This window comes from Etheostoma spectabile, chromosome 15, assembly GCF_008692095.1.
Source record: "Etheostoma spectabile isolate EspeVRDwgs_2016 chromosome 15, UIUC_Espe_1.0, whole genome shotgun sequence".
NCBI lineage: Eukaryota > Metazoa > Chordata > Actinopteri > Perciformes > Percidae > Etheostoma > Etheostoma spectabile.
Window position 1 is genome coordinate 23480252 of NC_045747.1, and position 21033 is coordinate 23501284.

Consider the following 21033-nt stretch of genomic DNA (forward strand, 5'->3'; position numbering starts at 1 on the left):
CAGAAAGAGTTATGCTTTCAACCATTGACGCCGGTTTTTAACTGAAAAATTCAGTGTTTTTAATTACGGTAGAAAGTCCGGGTAATATAGTAGTATTTTAAGGATTTATTTCTCAGAGTGAATTCAGTTTAGCCTCATGCCAGTGTTAAATAAATGTTATTTATATTATATTAAATAAATAACAGCCTTCTCTGATCTCCGAGCCGGCACAGCTGTGAGTTCTCCGAGTTATGAATCATGAATAAAAAGCAGTTGTACACATAATTAATTATCGCTGCATGAGTGAAATCAACACAGAAACGTCCTCGTTTTCAACGTCTCACGAATATCTCACACTTCTGAGTGTGTGAGCTGCAGAAAAAGAGAGAAAAGGAAAGTATTGAGTCAAAATTTCAACTGAAAAACCTGTTTTTTCCCTCGATGATTTTGTCACTTTTTCAACGTTAGTTGAATTTTTCTGAGCCTTTTGAAATTTTTAGAGTTTTTTTTTTTTTTTTTTTTTTTTTTAGACATTAGTCACTTTTTTCTTCTTTTTTTTTTACATTTTTTGTTACTTTTTTCAACATCTTGTCACATTTTTGTGAATTTATTTGACATTTTTTCACATTTTAGTCACTTTTGTTGACATTTTTCCCCCTTTTTTTTTTACACCTTTTATTTAACAAACAAATTTTAACAACTCTTAAAGGGACAGTACATTGCAGCGTTCCGTCTCTTAAAGGGACAGTACACTGCAGTGTGCCGTCTCTTAAAGGGACAGTACACTGCAGCGTTCCGTCTCTTAAAGGGACAGTACACTGCAGCGTTCCGTCTCTTAAAGGGACAGTACACTGCAGCGTTCCGTCTCTTAAAGGGACAGTACACTGCAGCGTTCCGTCTCTTAAAGGGACAGTACACTGCAGTGTGCCGTCGACAGGACACTGTACACAGAACATGACCTGTTTCACATGTCTCTTAAAGGGACAGTACACTACAGTGTACCGTCTCTTAAAGGGACAGTACACTGCAGCGTGACATTGATGAACTCCCTCAGTCCAACATGTCCGTTGTCTTTTTCAGCGAATAAAGCGGCCGAGGATCACGGAGGATGTCTCATGGAAGGGGACAAGATGGCCGATCAGGTAGGACGCACGAGGACACGTTGTCGTTTTTTTGTTGGAGCTTCAGTGCGTAACTTCGTGACAATAATGAACGTCAGTTACATTCAAGCCAGGGCTGTAGTCAAGACCCCCTTAGTCAAGTCCAAGACCAGGACTAGTCAAGTCCAAGACAAGACCGAGTCCAGGACTAGTGACATCTACCCATCTTAGATCCTCTCAACATCCTCTGATCTTAACTGTTAGACAAAATAATTCATAATTTTTGCCTTTTTAACTAAAAACGTTGTGTATAATTTGACATAAATGAGGTTTGTTGACCATGAATTCCAAGAATAAGAATAATAAAACCTGTTGTTAAACCAGCTCAGGGTTTAAAAAAAAAAAAAAAAAAGCACCAAAAGCTGGAAATAAGTGACAAATAAATCCCAAAAAATGACAAAAACATCGGAAAAGCACGAAAAAAAAATTCAATTTTGACCTGGAAGGTCAAGTTCAAGGTCAAAGGGAAGACAACACGAGGGTTAATTATGTCCTGTCTCGTTACCGTAGTCCTGGGGGTGTTGGCCGTGCAGGTGGAGCGAGACCCAAAGACCGGGACCACCTGCGTCAGGTCTGTGGCCCCCGTGTCGGCGGCGGCGGGCGTTTCCACGGCGACCACCGTCTACGACGACGGCAGGAAGTGCGTCCGCGCCGTGGGCGGCTCGGGGGGGCGGCCCTCGAGCTCGGAGCTGGACCAGATCCTCAGCGCCGCCGCCGGGGTCGGGATGAAGGCTCTGCTGGACGACGTCCCGGGGACGGAGGACGGGGACGCCGGCGGACGTCCACAGGGAAACGTTGTGTCGTTTTCTACCCAGCATGCAACGGGAAAGGAAGACAGATCGCAGGTGGACAGATACGGCGTGGGAGGAGGGGGAGGGGGGGGGGTTCAGGGCGGCGCTGTAGATGTCAGTACTGTTCTGTCTCTTTTTGTCTCTGTCTTTCTGTCTGTCTCTTTCTCTGTCTCTTTCTGCCTTTCTGTCTCTTTCCCTGTCTCTTTTCCGGTCTTTGTCTTTTTTTCTTTTTGTCTCTGCCTCGTTCTTTGTCTTTCTGTCTTTCTGTCTCTTTCCCTGTCTTTTTCTCTGTCTTTCTGTCTCTTTCTCTGTCTCTTTCTCTGTCTTTCTGTCTCTCTCTCTTTCTCTTTCCCTGATTCTTTCTCTGTCTCTTTCCCTGTCTCTTTCTCTGTCTTTCTGTCTCTTTCCCTGATTCTTTCCCTGTCTCTTTCTCTGTCTCTCTGTCTCTTTCCCTGTCTCTTTCTCTGTCTGTCTCATTCTGTCTCTTTCTGTGTCTTTCCCTCAGGACGGAGGCATGACGGCGGTGAGAGACATTGCAGGACCAGTTGAGGACGTGGAGGACCTGAGTTTGGACGCAGGCCCGGTGACTCTGGTGTTCCTGGGATACGCCGACGGGGACGGAGAGGACGCCGGAGACGCCAGCGAAGGCATGCTCACGGCGGAGCGGGTGATCATCACCGACGAAGGAGAGGAACACGTCCTAGGACCTGAGGACGGGAGGAAAGAGTCCCGAGTGTTTCAGGACGTCCCCCTGGACGGAAACGGGGCAGGGGTCAAAGTCCCGGGAGAGGACGGGTCCCCAGGGCCGCATCGTTCGTCTCCGCCCGCTAAATCAGACGGAGACGGCGCTAACAAACGCAAAACCTGCCGCTGCTGCTCCGTCATGTGAGGACACGACAGGAGAGGACAGGAGAGGACAGGAGACAGACAGTCCCACATCCGCCTTTACCACGATATTTGTAATGTTTGAGCTTTCTGTTGAAAGTTGAGAGAAACTCAGAGAGAAGAGACAATAACGTTGAAGAATTGACCGATTAAAATACCTCGAAAAAGCAACAAAAACATTGGTACACGCATCAAAAACGTCCCGCAGAAACCAGGAAAAAGTTTGGAAAAAAAAACTTTAAAAAAAAGCAGAGAGAATCTCAGAAAGAAGCGAATTTTGAGCTCCTATTTTTGGGACATAAAAAAAATTTGACCTGAAGACAACATGAGAAGGTCGTAATTTTGGGCTGGGATCCCAAGCTATCGAGGGAGGTCCCGGGACACGTCTGCGTGTTTTGAAAAAAGTGTGAAAAACGTTGGAAAAAAACTTCAAAAAAAGTTGACAGAAACTCCGCAAGAAGCGAAAATAATGTTGAAGAAATGTCTGATAAAATACCTCGAAAAAGTTGAAAACGCATCAAAAACGGCCCAAAAAAAGACCAGAATTTGATTATTTCCCCTGTAACTTACGCCCATGGCTGACTCAACTAATCGATTAATGTCTAATTAATCAATTAGTGGTATTAGTTGTATTCGAGGTAGTTTATTGGACAATTCTTCAGCGTTATTGTAGCTTCTTTCGGAGTTTCGGTCAACTTTTTTATTGAAGGTCTTTTCAAAGTTTTGCACACTTTTTGAACGTTTTTGATGCGCTTTCAAATTTTCGTGTTGCTTTTTTTTCAAAGTATTTTATTGGAAATTTCTTCGCTTCTGACTTTTCTGGCAACTTTTCAGTTTTTCACCCTTTTTTCAAAACACGCAGACATGTCCCGGGACTTCCCTCGATAGTTATTATGTGCTCGGAGTCGAGTGTTGACCCTCATGTTGTCTTCAGGTTTGACCCGCTTTCAACTTTTTTTCTATATATCCGAAATGAAGGAACTGGAAATACGGGTGAAAAATGTTCGAAAAAGCAACAAAATCAACGACAAAAAAATCTAAAATACCGGAAGAAAGTGTCAAAAGTGTCGTTGGAAAAGGTGACAAAGTATAAGGGGAAGAGTGTCTCTTTCTGAGTTTCTGTCAACTTTTTTTGAAGGTTTTTATCAAAGTTTTTCACGTTTTTTTTGGGACGTTTTAGATGCGGTTTGAAGTTTTTTGTTGCTTTTTTTCGAGGTATTTTATCGGACAATTCTTCAACGTTATTGTTGCTTCTTTCTGAGTTTCTGTCAACTTTATTTGAAGTTTTTTTTTAAGTTTTTCCAAAGTTTTTCACGCTTTTTTGGGGATGTTTTTGATGCGTTTTCAATTCTTTTGTAGTTTTGTTTTTCAAGGTATTTTATCGGACAATTCTTCAGCGTTACCGTCGCTTCTTTATGAGTTTCTGTCAGCTTTTTTGATTTTTTTTTTTTTATAAACACGTAGACATGTCCCGGGACCTCCCTCGATAGTTGGAGATCCCAACCCAAAATTACATCCTTGGAGTCAAGTCCAATTTTTTACGTACGAAATAAATGAACTCGAAATACGGGTGAAAAATGTTGGAAGAACCGACAAAAAAAACAAAACTAAAATTCAGGAAGAAAGTTTCAAATTGTCGGAAAAGGTGACAAAATACAGGGGGAAAAAGTGTCTAAAACACTGTCTTTAACATGTAACAGAGTATGTGTACAGTGTGGTATTAGTACTTTTACTGCAGTAAAGAACCTGAATACTTCTTCCACTGCTGCTTTACTTCACTTTGCCAAAGAGAGACACATTTAACCTGCTCTCGGTGTTTGACAGACTCTTCAAATCCTCTTCCTCCCTCTGGTGGACGAAGCCGGGAGTTTCCACACAGATACACCATCATGCAGATATTACACCATGCAGATATTACACCATGCAGATATTACACCATGCAGATATTACACCATGCAGATATTACACCATGCAGATACTACTCCATGCAGATATTACACCATGCAGATACTACACCATGCAGATATTACACCATGCAGATATTACACCATGCAGATATTACACCATGCAGATACTACTCCATGCAGATATTACACCATGCAGATATTACACCATGCAGATACTACACCATGCAGATACACCACCATGCAGATACTACACCATGCAGATACTACACCATGCAGATACACCACCATGCAGATAATACACCATGCAGATATACTACACCATGCAGATATTACACCATGCAGATATACACCATGCAGATACTACACCATGCAGATATTACACCATGCAGATTACACCATGCAGATATTACACCATGCAGATACTACACCATGCAGATATTACACCATGCAGATACACACCATGCAGATATTACACCATGCAGATACTACACCATGCAATACACCACATGCAGACTATACACCATGCAGATATTACACCATGCAGATACTACACCATGCAGATATTACACCATGCAGATACTACACCATGCAGATATTACACCATGCAGATACTTACACCATGCAGATATTACACCATGCAGATATACACCATGCAGATATTACACCATGCAGATACTACACCAGCAGATATGTACACCATGCAGATATTACACCATGCAGATATAACACCATGCAGATACACCACCATGCAGATATTACACCATGAAGATACTACACCATGCAGATATTACACCATGCAGATATTACACCATGCAGATATTACACCATGCAGATACTACACCATGCAGATAATACACCATGCAGATACTACACCATGTAGATATTACACCATGCAGATATTACACCATGCAGATATAACACCATGCAGATATTACACCATGTAGATATTACACCATGTAGATATTACACCATGCAGATATTACACCATGTAGATATTACACCATGCAGATATTACACCATGCAGATATACACCATGCAGATACACCACCATGCAGATATTACACCATGAAGATACTACACCATGCAGATATTACACCATGCAGATATTACACCATGCAGATATTACACCATGCAGATACTACACCATGCAGATATTACACCATGCAGATACACCACCATGCAGATATTACACCATGCAGATACTACACCATGCAGATACACCACCATGCAGATATTACACCATGCAGATATTACACCATGCAGATACTACACCATGCAGATATTACACCATGCAGATACTACACCATGCAGATATTACACCATGTAGATATTACACCATGCAGATATTACACCATGCAGATATAACACCATGCAGATACACCACCATGCAGATATTACACCATGAAGATACTACACCATGCAGATATTACACCATGCAGATATTACACCATGCAGATATTACACCATGCAGATACTACACCATGCAGATAATACACCATGCAGATACTACACCATGTAGATATTACACCATGCAGATATTACACCATGCAGATATACACCATGCAGATATTACACCATGTAGATATTACACCATGTAGATATTACACCATGCAGATATTACACCATGTAGATATTACACCATGCAGATATTACACCATGCAGATATAACACCATGCAGATACACCACCATGCAGATATTACACCATGAAGATACTACACCATGCAGATATTACACCATGCAGATATTACACCATGCAGATATTACACCATGCAGATACTACACCATGCAGATAATACACCATGCAGATACTACACCATGCAGATATAACACCATGCAGATATAACACCATGCAGTCCACTTCCCCCCCCCCCCCCCCCCCCCCCCAGTCTGACCCCCCTGGGCACAGGAGCATCGAGTGTTGATGTCTGATTTTGTTTCACAAGGTTTTCTTTGTGTACCGTCATGTGCTCGTGTCATGTTCATTTTGTTTTCTTTGGTCTTCTGGAGTTGGACTACTGCATGTTTCTACGTGCTTAACATTCAGAGCATTAGTACTTGTACTTGCAGTGTACAAGATATAATATACTTTTTTTTTTCATTGCAAAATGTGTTTACTGAATAAAAACCTGTAAATGTGTTTGTTGTTTTTGTGTAAACGTGCCCTGGACACACGGCTCTGATGAGTTTAGTTGTGGACCGGCTGTGTCTATGATCTGGAATCAGTGTTTGGTTCTACCAGCAGAGTCAGATGATTTGTGAATAAAGAGTGTGAGAATGTGGTTTTTTGTGTTCACAGTTTTGAGAAAAGGGATGAGGGTTTCGAGAAATGTGCCAGGGATCTTCAACAGGGGGTCCATGACCCCTAGAGGGTCCTCAGAGTCTATGCAGGGGGGCCTCCAAATTGGTCAAGGCCCCCGCCCCCGCCCCTCCCCCTCGTTTAACGTGTCACAGTGAAATCAATGAAATCCATGAAATAAACTTCTCATTGCAAACAGTAACAGAAGATGGGAATCATTTCATGAACGTTGTAGCTATCTATTTGATGCTAACTTGCAGCTAAGCTAGCAGTCATTTCAAAAATGTTGTAGCTATCTATGCTTGTTGCTATGCTAACGTTAGCTCAAAACACCATTCAACTGACAGCCTTTGTCGTGTTTGATGCTAACTTGTAGCTAAGCTAGCAGTAATTTCAAAAATGTTGTAGCTATCTATGGTTGTTTGATGCTAACGTTAGCTCAAAACACCATTCACCTGACAGCCTTTGTCGTGTTTGATGCTAACTTGTAGCTAAGCTAGCAGTAATTTCAAAAATGTTGTAGCTATCTATGGTTGTTTGATGCTAACGTTAGCTCAAAACACCATTCACCTGACAGCCTTTGTCGTGTTTGATGCTAACTTGTAGCTAAGCTAGCAGTGGACCAACTTGGTCAAGTAGGACCATTTCTACTGTGATGACATTACAGAAGTCTCTCGTTAGCATCTTGTATGCTACTTGTCACAAAGTGGCGCGTGTGCGACTCAAATCTGCACTTGCCTCCTGTTGGGCAGGGACGGGGACGGGGACAGGTGGATTTAGTTTGGCTCTGATGACCCAGAGGACAGGACGGTGTTAAGCAGACGAGCTGCATCATCAGCTGGATCGGTGACATCCACTCGGAGACTCGCCCCGGCACACAGGAGGAGACGGCGCTGCAGCCAGGTGGGTTTCTTCTTCTTCTTCTTCCTCTTTATTAGAGATAATGGGACGGGCGTCAGGTACTGAGCCTTTTGTTGTCTTCCTGTTGACCATTTAAAAAAAAAACACATTTTTGTTGTCCCTATCTAATTTTTTAGTCACTTTGTCCTATTTCAACATTTAAATCCCATTTTCTGACGTTTTTTTCCGCTTGATCCCATCGTTTTGGTCACTTTCCCAGTGTTTCTGGTGCTTATTGTTGACGTTTTTGACGTTTTTTTAATGCTTTTTTTTTGTAGTTGCTTTTCCGTAAAAATCACACCAAAATGTTGATTTTGGAAAAAACAACTCCAAAAAAAACGATCAAAACCGCATAAAAAAAGCGTACTTAAATTTTTTTTTTTTTTGATTCATTTGTTTCAATTTTTTGGCGCTTTGTCAACGTCCTAAATTTTGTGATATTAAAACAACTTTGAAAACGGGTCAAATTTGCCCCGGGGGACAACATGAGAATTTAAAGTGAAGCTTTATCCAGTCATAGCGAGAGAGATGACTGCAGTTAACCAGGGTTTTCCCCGACTGCGTGGACTTTGGTGCAGGGGCGGAGCCCTGATATCCGAGGTGGGGGGGGGGCCCGAGTGCTCAGGACGAGGATTTTTATATAAAGATGCAGTGATTCCTCCGCCATGATAAGGTTTAAGGATTAGGTGCTGCACCCAAAGCTGTTTTGGGTGCAGCACCTAAACCGAATAAAAGTAACTGAACGACTTCTCTCCCAGATCCATCCATTGTTGTAGTCTTTGAGCTTTTTGAGTGTTATTTATTTATTCATTTATTATCTGCTCCAACTTTTCCAACGTTTTAGACACATATTTGGAAATTAAAACGCTCCAAAATGATGTTAACCCCTCGTGTCGTCTTCCCGTCAACATTGAAAATTGACACTTCTGTTAGAGCTTTTTAAATTTTTCTTACGTTTTTGTCCGTTTTTCCAACACTTTTGAAGCTTTTTTTTTTTTTTACGTAACACTAACTTATTAACTTTAGTTTTACAGTTACATTTATAGGAAATATAGCCTAATGTTTGTGTTAGAAAAGCAGAAATTAGGAATTATTTAGACTAAAATTAAAGGAATGGATGTTGATGGATAATCACAGACTGGAATATGTCAACTTTTACTCAACACTATTTCAACAACACTTCCATTTGTTTTTCAAATGCTACAAAATTGAATACGTTAAGTCTTTTGAAGCTCCCCTTTGTGTGTCAAGTTAACCGATCATTGTATCTTAGCTAGAAAGAGAACATCTTGTCATCTAGATAGGTCTATGGCCCTGACCTGGGACCTGGGTCCTGGGACCTGGGACCTGGGACCTGGGTCCTGGGTCCTGGGACCTGGGACCTGGGACCTGGGACCTGGGTCCTGGTCCTGGGACCTGGGTCCTGGGACCTGGGACCTGGGCATTTGTCTTCTCCTTCAGGGAGGACACACAAAAGAGAGATTCAGCAGTCATACACCCTGCAAAGCATTGTGAAGAATTATACGAATAATCAACACATGCATGTTATAGAAGGACAAGGGAAATTATGCTTCAATGTGATTTTCCCATTACATAATCTTTAAGAGCCTTCCTCATGACTCGAGCGTAGAAAATGCTCCTTGAAAGGGGGATGGACTAGAAAGGTTAAGCTCATTAATGCTCATTAAATGTCCTGTAGCTGCACATACAGCTGCTGCTGCTGCTGGGGATCCTGGTCCTGATATCAGGGCTGGATCTAAGCCGCTGGATCCAGGTGTAAATATAGACTCATAGATTTAAAACCGGCAGATTAGACCCGGATAATAAACGAGCGCTGAGGACAGGTCGTGATAACGAGCTGCAACGATTGGTCGACTAGTCGATTAAAGGGTTTGAGTCCAGCTCGCTACATGTTACATGGGGATGGTTTGTAGTTTCTTTGCATTTTAGAGATCAATCCAATCCACTTTATTTCTATAACACAACTTACAAACACAAAGTTACCAAAGTGCTGCACGGAAAACTCAAACATACAAAACAATCAGTATGAATATAAAATATAGTAAAACAATAAGAGACATCAGAGGACCACACAACTCACATGGAGTTAAAAGCCAAGATCAAAGCAACTAATGGATGGATAGAGAAAATAACCACCAGATTAGTCTATACCCAAAATAATAATATTTTTATTTTACCGCTACGGACCAAACGGAGCAACGTCTGAATTTAACTCTTAACTTTTCTCAACTAACTGCACTCATAAGTTTATGAATCCAGGCTAAATTGTGGGACTACTAAAGGATACATTATTATTATTATTAATATTATTATAGTCGATTAAAAAAGAGGAATAAAAAAATAATCTTTTGGAAATTGATTTTAATGCCTTCATTGAAAAATTAAGAAAATCCAACCTTTTAAGGACACCAATTTTCTTTGTGAAAGAATATTGTTTCGCTAATAAATAATTAAAGTCCCTTGGCCTTTGGAATTAAAATAGCCCCCCCCCCCCCCCCCCCCCACATCGTCACACACCCTTCACCATACATAGAGATCGCATGGTTTTATTTTAGTTAGATTAACATCTCGTTTGATTTGCATTGAGAGATGATTTTCAGAATGCACCTGAACACACCTCCCTGTAACACCGGCACGCCCAGAATGCACCTGAACACACCTCCTTGTAAGACCAGCACGCCCAGAATGCACCTGAACACACCTCCCTGTAACACCAGCACACCCAGAATGCACCTGAACACACCTCCCTGCAACACCAGCACGCCCAGAATGCACCTGAACACACCTCCCTGTAAGACCAGCACGCCCAGAATGCACCTGAACACACCTCCTTGTAACACCAGCACTCCCAGAATGCACCTGAAAGAACACAGTGTGCGTGCCATCACTGACAGAGCTAAGCCAATTAACTTGTTCCCTTTGTCAGCAGAACGGGCTGAGCTAGGTCACAACGGGGGGGGGGGGGCTGTAAGCCCTGCTCACTGAAAAGAAAGTGGTCATAGTCGTTCTTTGTGCTTATTCATGCAAAGTGACTTATTTCAAAGAAACTTGTGATTGCATCTCTGTCAAAGACATTTAACACTGGTGTTGTCTTCCCGCCAAAATTGAAAAACAACGCTTTTTAATCGATGTTTTTAACTTTTTCTTAAGTTTTTGATCCTTTTTTCAACACTTTTGACTCCTTTTTTCTATGTTTGTCACTTTGACGTTTTCAACACTAACTTATTAACTTTAGTTTACAGTTATTTTTGGACTTTATGGTCAATAAACCTCATTTATAGGAAATTATACCTAATGTTTGAGTTAGAAAAGCAGAAATTAGGAATTATTGAGACTAAAATTAAAGGAATGGATGTTGATGATAATCACAGACTGGAATATGTCAACTTTTACTCAACACTATTTCAACAACACTTCCATTTGTTTTACAATGCTATAAAATTGAATAAGACCCAAAATTAATGAAAGTAGAGATTTGTACTTGGCAAAGAGCGTTGGAATCAATCATGTTATTTTGGGGAATTAAAAAGAACATTGATATAGGACAACGGGGCAATTTGACCCGAGGACAACATGAGGGTTAATAGTTGACGACTAATTGATTATTTTTTTTGCAGCTTTAAAACTAACAATGATATAACGAATTTTATTGACTTGTGTGTCTCATATTTTTACTTTAGGGACCTAACGTGGAATAGAGAAGGAACACCAGAGAACTAACAACCCTAAGTGATCCAAAGGTTTGTAATGATGGAAACCAAAGACCCCAGATCAAGCCCCGAAGGTCCAATCCCTCAGGATGACTGTGGTCTGTGGATGAAGATGCACTCTAACACCCCTGTGACGGACCACAAAGACGAGCCATGTGGTCAGAGTCCTGGAGATGAAACCTCATTCGCCCCCCTAGCATCTGCAGTGATCACTAGATATGTTGGTGTGATGGATGATGAGGGCGCAGACGACGTTTTCATCCCTCTTCCTCCGTCCTACATGGATCTGTTGCTGCCAGGCGAGGGCAGCACAGATGCTACGGCCAGTTATTCTGGATTGACCCTTACAAATGGGGCAGCTGACGCCACAGAGGATGAGGCTAATCCCGGCGGCTTAGACCGGCATCACGGTGAGAAGCAGATAATGGCAGAACAGAGCGAGGTGGATAAAGAGATAGCAGGTACACCGCAGACGTCTGAGGAGAAAAACAATCTACCCAACGATCAAAACCAACGATCCATGGAGGAAATATGTTATTTATCCGGAAGACAGCCTCAGGAAAACACAACAGGAGGTGAAGAATCAAAATTGGAGCATGAGGATATGGCAGTTTTGAGTGAGAGGCAGGAAAAGTGGAGGGAAGTGGAGAAAGACAAATATCCGAAACAGGTACCTTCAAGCAGTGACGAAACATCTGAAAATGAGACGTATTTTGAGAAAAAGGGAACACAATCTGAAGAAATGTGTGGAATTTTTGCTTCAGACTCAAAGCCAACCACAGAAAATGTCCACTGTGACAATGAGGAGAAAAAAGCGCTGACACGTGCGAGTCTCCGTGCGACGGGTGAGGATTTTGAGCCCAATGGGCCACCAGAGCTCAGCCAATGCAACCACAACAGGACTGACGCAGCAACCAATCCGCCACAGGTACCAGAAACCCCAACACAGGTGTCCAATGGTGATAAAGCGCATGTTGACACCAGTTCTTTGAACTATACCGTCACAAAGGATAAGTGGGTGAGGAGAGAGAGCGACTCAAGCGAAACGCAAGTGTCCCGACTCTCCGTCTCTGGGGGCGACGAAGACATGCCAACGATGGAAGAACAGGAGGACGGAAACAGGAGGATCGCAACGGACATCCAACAAGGAGAGCAACTCCTTCAACGTCTGGAACGTCTGCAGCTGCAACAGGACGGGTGTTCGCCAGAGAGTCCTCAGGACTCCCAGAAGGTTGAGCAAGAGACGAGAGGCGAGACAATCGGTGCGTTCGGGACCGAAGTAGATAATCTGAAAGCAAGAGACGTCGATCTGACATGTGGAGATGAGACGGAAGAGAGCAGGTTTCACCCTGCAAAGACAAACCTGATGGAGAAGAAAGACGTTGATGCAAGGATGTCTTTGTCCACAAAGCCCGTGGACTCGGAGCGTCAGGCGCCTGCCAGAGACAGTCATTTCAATCCTTTGATTAAAACTCCGGCCAGTGGCAGCTGGGTTCCTGCAGACTTGTCTTTAAGCAACACCCTTGAAAAATCTCCAGGCCAAGTTCCCTTTCCACCCCCGTTCCAGAGACCCTCGGTTGCTGAGATGTCCGTGGAGACGTCGATCCAAGAGGAAGTCCAAGGGAGGCAGATCCTGCAGAGAGCCGTGGGTGTCCTCAATCAGGCAGATAATCCAGATGTGCTAGAGATCCCCTTCAAGACCAATATCTCGCTTGAGCCACTATCCACCAAGGATGGCCCCCCTGGCGACTGGCAGTTCTCCGAGCAGAAGATGAAGAAGGAGATAAGTCAGGAGATCCAGAGGGAGCTGGTGCTTGTAAACCAGGGGAAGATCCCAGGGGGCTACAGCAAAGGGGAAGTCCGCCAGTTAAAGGAGACCAAATTGCTGTTCGAGGCTTTCCAACAGGACAACACGGAGGGTCCACAAAGGCAACGGAAACCCCGTACCACACTGAAGAAAGGTCGCGTATACCCTTCTGTGCTGGAGCGCACACACAGCCTGGAGATGCTGTCCCTCAAAAGTAGCTCTCTTTCCAGGGCGCATTCCCTCAGGCAGTGGAAAGACACTGAGAAGACCCCCGAAATCTTAAGATCCATGAGCCCAAGGGGCGGTTCACGAGACAAAACCCGCTTACCCGCCTACACAAAAGGACCTTTGTACAGAAGCATGGACTCCATAAAGACAGATGTCCCAGCTGTGGACATGGGGCGGAGATCTAGGGACGGACACGCAACCCAAGACTCTCCCGTCCTCCAACGAAACCCTTTCGTCAAGCTGCGTCCAGCCTTGGCTCTAAAGCCGGAAGTAGAGAAGGACATCAGGGAGGCCAAAGAAAGAGAGGAGGAGCTGCGGAGACAGAGGTGCGATCTGTACGGAGAGAATATGAAGAGAGGTGAAGACGGGAGAAGTCACGATCCAGACCAGGTTAGTCTGCATGGACTCATCATTTAACCCTCGTGTTGTCTTCCTCTCAAAATTAAAAATCAACACTTTTGTTGATGCTTTTTGTCAATTGTTTTTGTCCCTTTTTTCAACACTTTTGACGCTTTTTTTCAACTTTATGTTTAACACTACGTAACACTAACTTATTAACTTTAGTTTTACAGTTATTTTTGGAATGTATGGTCAATAAAGCTCATTTATAGGAAATTATTCCTAATGTTTGAGTTAGAAAAGCAGAAATTAGGAATTATTGAGACTAAAATTAAAGGAATGGATGTTGATGATAATCACAGACTGGAATATGTCAACTTTTACTCAATACTATTTCAACAACACTTCCTTTGTTTTACAATGCTATAAAATTGAATAAGACCCAAAATTAATGAAAGTAGAGATTTGTACTTGGCAAAGAGCGTTGGAATCAATCATGTTATTTTGGGGAATTAAAAAGAACATTGATGTAGGACAACAAGTCAATTTGACATGAGGACAACATGAGGACAACATGAGGACACACTGTAAATAATAACTGTAAAATCTTATTTCCTTTGATTTCACAGTAACACTACTGAATATGATTTTACAGTAGAATGCTGTAAAGTTACGTTACAACCTTGTCGACATGACAATCACTGTAAAAAAAAATCCAAATATAGCCACAATAGTACTGTAAATAGTACAGTAAACTACTCTATATTTACTTTTTTATCTTATGTTGTTTTTCAATTGTTATTTATTTTACAATGAATACATAAAATACTGTAAATGCACCTTATTCTCTACCCCACTATTTTACTTTAAATACAGATATTATACTTTTTTTACCAACTGTTTTAGATGTTATTTATCACTCTACATGCTCTGCACAGCCATTTAAGCATTTAAGCATTTATTTATTTTAATTCATATAACTAATAACTTAACTTTTCCACTGTGTTTTTAATTGTATCTGTGCTGTATTTTTTTAAGCTGTGACCTTTAGACGTAATTACAGTTAATTTCGTACCACAGTGTACTGTGAAATGACAAGAAAAAAAATCTTAAATCTTAAAATGGACGTACGGTCCTTTTACTCTGTAAAGTGAATTCACAGTAACTTGCTGTAAGTTACTGTGAATTTGACGTTAGATTCAATAGGTGGAACAAATTATGAATTTTGTGAATTGTTTCAACCAGGCTGCTGAGATGCAGCGAGTCTATTGAAACCAGAGCCACTCAGGTTGTTGTTCATGGCCCGTCCCGGCCTCCTGACGCTCAGTCTGGTGACCGTCTCTCTGCATTAGCGTCCCGGTGTCGTCTCGGCGTCTTATCGGCAGCTTAGCGTCGGCCCTGTCACGAGCCGTTAACGGCAGCTGCCTGATCTGCAGATGCCGGCGGGCAGAGGGACGCCGTGAAGGCGACGGTCTGCCCTCCGGCTGCAGCCATCAGGGCAGCTCTGGTTCTGGTGTCGGGGAAACACAAATAACGGACAGGTTAACAGGTTTATAGGTTAATAGGTTGTGTTTAATGTACAATTAGAATTACCTTCAGGATGAATAAAGCATCCATGCATCGTTATCTATGTACCCATCACCCTACCAACCAACCAATCGACCAAACACAAATGATGACAGAAAGTTAATAGGTTAAAAGGTTGTGTTTAATGTACAATTAGAATTACCTTCAGATTAATAAAGCATCCATGCATCGTTATCTATGTACCCATCACCCTTCTGATGAACCAATTATCGACCAAACACAAATGATGACAGACAGTTAATAGGTTAATAGGTTAATAGGTTGTGTTGAATGTACAATTTGAATTACCTTCGGGATAAATAAAGTATCTATCTACTGAATATTTTATCATGGTCTACTGCACTGTTCACTTTTTCACTATCATTACACACAGTCTACCGTAGTATCTCACCTTGTACACCACATACCACCATGTATGTGTGATATATGTGATATATATGTGCATTATGTGTGATAGATGTTTGATATGTGTGGGATATATGTGTGATACATGTATATGTATATGTGTGATATGCATGTGTGATATATGTGTGTATATGTGTGATATATATGTGCATATGTGTGATAGATGTTTGATATGTGTGTGATATGTGTGTGATACATGTATGTGTATATGTGTGATATGCATGTGTGATATATGTGTGTATATGTGATATATATGTGCATATGTGTGATAGATGTTTGATATGTGTGTGATATGTGTGTGATATGTGTGTGATACATGTATGTGTATGTGTGTGATATGCATGTGTGATATATGTGTGTTTATGTGTGATTTTTGTGTGTATATGTGTTATGGTTGTCTTGCTACTGGATGCCTAAAATTTCCTTCAGGATGAATAAAGTATCTATCCATCCATCCATCCATCCACCCATCCATCCATCCATCCACCCATCCATCCACCATCCATCCATCCATCCATCACAGTGTGTTTAATAAAACACCCAAATTCAATGAAAACAGTGAACTGATCAGTTATTTAACTTGTGAGGAGCGTCGTATGGATCCATCCACGTTATGATTTATTTTTACTTTGGTTGAAGGAAACCAAAATTTCTGATTTAGAAACTTTTTCACATGGGTCAGATTTGACCCCGAGGACAACGGGGGGGCTAAGCTAGTTAGCTTACGCTACAGCAGACAAACAAAAAGGATTAATCTGGTTAAATTAGTACGCTCCTCAATGGTTTAATGGAAAGCTGCAGCCTGAAATAAAATCCTTTCCTTCCTGACTTCTTTCTTTCCTTCCTTCCTGACTTCTTTCCTTCCTTCTTCCTTCCTGACTTCTTTCCTGACTTCTTTCTTTCCTTCCTTCCTGACTTCTTTCTTTCCTTCCTTCCTGACTTCTTTCCTTCCTTCTTCCTTCCTGACTTCTTTCCTGACTTCTTTCTTTCCTTCCTTCCTGACTTCTTTCCTTCCTTCTTCCTTCCTGACTTCTTTCCTGACTTCTTTCTTTCCTTCCTTCCTGACTTCTTTCCTTCCCAACTTCTTTCTTTCCTTCCTGACTTCTTTCCTTCCTTCCTGAGTTCTTTCCTTCCTTCCTTCCTGACTTCTTTCCTTCCTTCCTTCCTGACTTCTTTCCTTCCTTCCTGAGTTCATTCCTTCCCAACTTCTTTCTTTCCTTCCTTCTTTCCTTCCTTCCTTCCTTCCTTCCTGACTTCTTCCTTCCTGACTTCTTTCCTTCCTGACTTCACTCTTTCCTTCCTTCCTTCTTCTTTCCTTCCTGACTTCCTTCCTTCCTGACTTCCCTCTTGACTTCTCTCTTCCCCTCCTGACTTCCTTCCTTCCTTCTTTCCTTTCTGACTTCCCTCCTGACTTCTCTCTTTCCCTCCTGACTTCTTCCCTTTCTGACTTCTTTCCTTCCTTCTTTGCTTCCTTCCTTCTTTCCTTTCTGACTTCCTTCCTAGTTCTTTCCTTCATTGCGGACTTCTTTCTTTCCTTCTCCTTTCCTTCCTGACTTCCTTCCTGACTTCTTTCTGTCCTTCTTGACTTCCTTCCTGACTTCTTTCTTTCCTTCTCCTTTCCTTCCTGACTTCCTTCCTGACTTCTTTCCTTTCTGACTTCCTTCCTGACTTCTTTCCTTCCTTCTCCTTCCCTTCTTAACTTCCTTCCTAACTTCTTTCCTTTCTGACTTCCTTCCTGACTTCTTTCCTTCCTTCTCCTTCCCTTCCTGACTTCCTTCCTGACTTCTTTCCTGACTTCTTTCCTTCCCAACTTCTTTCTTTCCTTCCTGACTTCTTTCCTTCCCAACTTCTTTCTTTCCTTCCTGAGTTCTTTCCTTCCTTCGTTCCTGACTTCTTTCCTTCCTTCCTGAGTTCTTTCCTTCCTTCGTTCCTGACTTCATTCCTTCCCAACTTCTTTCTTTCCTTCCTTCTTCTTTCCTTCCTGACTTCCTTCCTTCCTTCTTTCCTTCCTTCCTTCCTTCCTGACTTCTTCCTTCCTTCTTCTTTCCTTTCTGACTTCCCTCCTGACTTCTCTCTTTCCCTCCTGACTTCTCTTTTTCCCTCCTGACTTCTCTCTTTCCTTCATGACTTCTTCCCTTTCTGACTTCTTTCCTTCCACCTTTCCTTCCTTCCTTCTTTCCTTTCTGACTTCCTTCCTGAGTTCTTTCCTTCCTTGCTGACTTCTTTCTTTCCTTCTCCTTCCCTTCCTGACTTCCTTCCTGACTTCTTTCCTTCCTTCTCCTTTCCTTCCTGACTTCCTTCCTGACTTCTTTCTGTCCTTCCTGACTTCCTTCCTAACTTCTTTCCTTCTCTCCTTCAGGTGTCAGGAAACAGTCCAGCGGGAAACTGGAACGAGTTTGGCCGCCGCCGCCGTCCATGAAGGACCAGATGAAATCTGAGCAGACGCAGGTGATGTTCCAGGTCTAACCGCTATGAAAAGCTCCTTTCTTGTTTTCTCAGCGCTTGGTGAGACCGAGGGGGGGGGGCCTCTCCTCTCCAAGCGTAGCTCCCATGGCGCCATTTTAATGCTACGAAGCCATCACCTTCAGTTAGCATCCCATTGACTCCCATTCATTCATTCATCTATCATGTGTTCTTTTATTGTCTTATGATGCATCCAAGGTATGTACAGATGTGTGTATGCTGTAAAGCCTGTTACGTGGATGGTATGTCATTAGCGCTTTCCAAACTGACGGGGCTATCGGCTAGTAGCTAGCATTAGCGGTTGCTAGCAGTTGAGTTCTGTTGACGACTGTGTTTCGCTCAACACACGTCACATCCTCAACTCAATCAATTGTAGGTTTTGCCAATTGAGTACACAGGCATTTTTGATTAGATTAGATAATACTTTGTTCATCCCTTATTACAGCACCAGTTTCTACAGTAAAAAACAACAGACAGGCAAACAACAGACAATGTCGTGCTGACACTTTAAAGGTTTTGGTCCAGTCCCGTTGCACAGGTACTGCACTTGTGTATAATGTCAACAAAGGCTTTCTGTTCTATTCTTCCATTCTAAATGTGGCGAATTTAGATGTTATCGAAGCTGAAAGAAGGGATTAGACGGGAAGTGTTGCCAAATGCTATCAGTTTTACAGACACCTGGATTAGTCCACGTGGTTGTGAAACAGATCTCGAATCCAAATTGGATAAAATGGGATAATCCGCCATTTTAAATCCTGTTGTGTTTGTCTCCCAGCAGGAGTCGAAGGTTCACCGAGCTGGGGGACAGAAGTCTCCTCTGTGGCAGCGCTGGGAGTCGGGTCTGATCAACGGGGAAAGAAAGGAGAAGAACTGATATCAGCCGACGTCTTCTACACTACAAATATATCTATAAATATAAAGGAGGCTACGTACGTTAGAGCTGCACAAGTCCAAGAGCAGGGCTGTAGTCAAGACCACCTTAGACGAGTCCAAGACAAGTCCAAGACCAGGACTAGTCAAGTCCAAGTCAAGACCGAGTCCAAAAAGGTCAGAGTCCAACTCAAGACCGAGTCCAAGTCAAGACCGAGTCCAAAAAGGTCAGAGGTCCAACTCAAGACCGAGTCCAAGTCAAGACCGAGTCCAAAAAGGTCAGAGTCCAACTCAAGACCGAGTCCAAGTCAAGACCGAGCCAAAACAAAGGTCAGGTCCAAGTCAAGACCGAGTCCAAAAAGGTCAGAGTCCAAGCAAGACCGAGTCCAGGTAGAAAAGGCTTAGCATGACAGTATCAAGACAATCATTTGGGTTCCCTTCCCCCTATATAATCAACCATAATAAGACACTGGACGGGCCCGACCAGAGCCTATCTGGCAAACCAGCGGCCGAGCCCGATCAAGTCCGATCCACAGAAAAACGGTCTCAAGTCTGGACTCAAGTCCAAGACCGGACTCGAGTACTACAGTCCTGTCCAAGATAATCAATATGAACAAAATCCTGAAAGTAGTTCCGGCTTTCTATCGCTTTCTGTCTCTTCTAACTCTGCTTCTGGTTCAAAAACATCTTTATATATATATATAAGTATATAATATATATATATATATATATATATACTTAACCCTTGTTTTGTCCGTCAAATACGGACAAAAATTTGACATTTTCGTCCCTTTTTAAGACTTTTTTTTAGTTTCCACTAACACCACCTTACTAGTGTTACTACTTTTTGGAATTCATGCTCAATTACCCTCATTTATATATTTATTTTTCATTTTCATGCTCTCCATGTGTTTTTATTTTAGCACTTACGTGTTTTATCATGTAGCACTTTGGGATTTGCGTAAATATAAAGTGCATTCCAAATTAAATGTATTGTTATTATTAATCTGGTTTTTAAACGTCATGTAAACACACTTATTAAGTTGTGTAAACAGTCCTTTAACTGTTAATGGCATTTTAATGCAATGTCAAATTGTATAGTTCAACAAATTGGCATAAAATGTTGTGATGATGTAATTTAGATGTTTTTTCCTCCATGAGTTCCTACTGTAAATTTCCAAATGAAATTTCTGGTTTTGAATAAATGTGAAAAATAATCCCCGTAGTAAATAGTGGAGTCTAATTTACCCACGTGTGTTCCTTTTTTTTATTATTTCCACAAACCAACACACGTTCTTTGTGTTTTTTTGGTCCACGCGCACAATGATTATAAGTAGAAAACGCTGTTTACGTTCAAAATTCACAGTTATAAACAGATGTTAAAGCTGCAGTGTGTAGTTTCTGTCGCCCCCATGAGGAATACTAAGTAATGACAACAACACCGTCGCACAAACATGTTGTGTCGAGCCTTCTTAGTGGTTTAAAATAGAGAATTTGATGCGATCGTAGTAGCGCCCCGTGCTCTTCTATTTAAAAGGACCCAAAAACGAGAATTCGGTCGATCTTAAAAGTGGCGTTTCCGTCTAAAATAAGCTTTTAAATGAAAGTTTGGCTCGGGTGCATTCGCAATGAGACCCTAGGTTGCATTTCGGCGAGAGTTACGCTTTAAGTTAGGGTTCAAATC

General features: G+C 42.1%; 2 protein-coding genes across 6 annotated transcripts in view; both read left to right on the plus strand.

Moving 5' to 3' along the window:
• LOC116703584 (paralemmin-2) overlaps positions 1-4961 on the plus strand; it is a 10800-nt gene extending 5839 nt beyond the window's left edge. Inside the window, exons 3-5 of the mRNA XM_032538375.1 lie at positions 1060-1121; positions 1650-1984; positions 2436-4961. Of these exons, the coding sequence (XP_032394266.1) occupies positions 1088-1121; positions 1650-1984; positions 2436-2819 (753 nt within the window). The 5' untranslated portion in view covers positions 1060-1087 and the 3' untranslated portion in view covers positions 2820-4961. The remainder of the gene's footprint in view (positions 1-1059; positions 1122-1649; positions 1985-2435) is intronic.
• Positions 4962-7796: 2835 nt separating this feature from the next.
• On the plus strand, positions 7797-20579 carry LOC116702494 (uncharacterized). Of its 5 annotated transcripts, none has more exons than XR_004335177.1 (5): positions 7797-7922; positions 11621-14075; positions 18376-18464; positions 19258-19650; positions 19685-20579. XR_004335177.1 is itself a non-coding variant. In XM_032536718.1 (5 exons), exons 2-4 carry the CDS (start codon positions 11688-11690, stop codon positions 18433-18435), a joined length of 2412 nt encoding a protein of 803 aa, XP_032392609.1. In that variant the 5' UTR covers positions 7797-7922; positions 11621-11687; the 3' UTR covers positions 18436-18464; positions 19258-20579. The 5 variants fall into 5 exon arrangements, 3 of the variants coding, with proteins under 3 accessions (XP_032392609.1, XP_032392608.1, XP_032392607.1); XR_004335178.1 differs by having other exon boundaries at positions 19258-19549; XM_032536718.1 differs by having other exon boundaries at positions 11621-12399; positions 12436-14075; positions 19258-20579.
• The last annotated feature ends 454 nt before the right edge of the window (positions 20580-21033 follow it).

Excerpts from the sequence above, each read along its gene's own strand:
- LOC116702494 (XM_032536717.1), top strand. The coding sequence starts at position 11,688 with ATGATGGAAACCAAAGACCCCAGATCAAGCCCCGAAGGTCCAATCCCT. Across the intron at positions 14,076-18,375 it reads GAAGTCACGATCCAGACCAG|GTGTCAGGAAACAGTCCAGC; the intron begins GTTAGTCTGCAT and ends TCTCTCCTTCAG.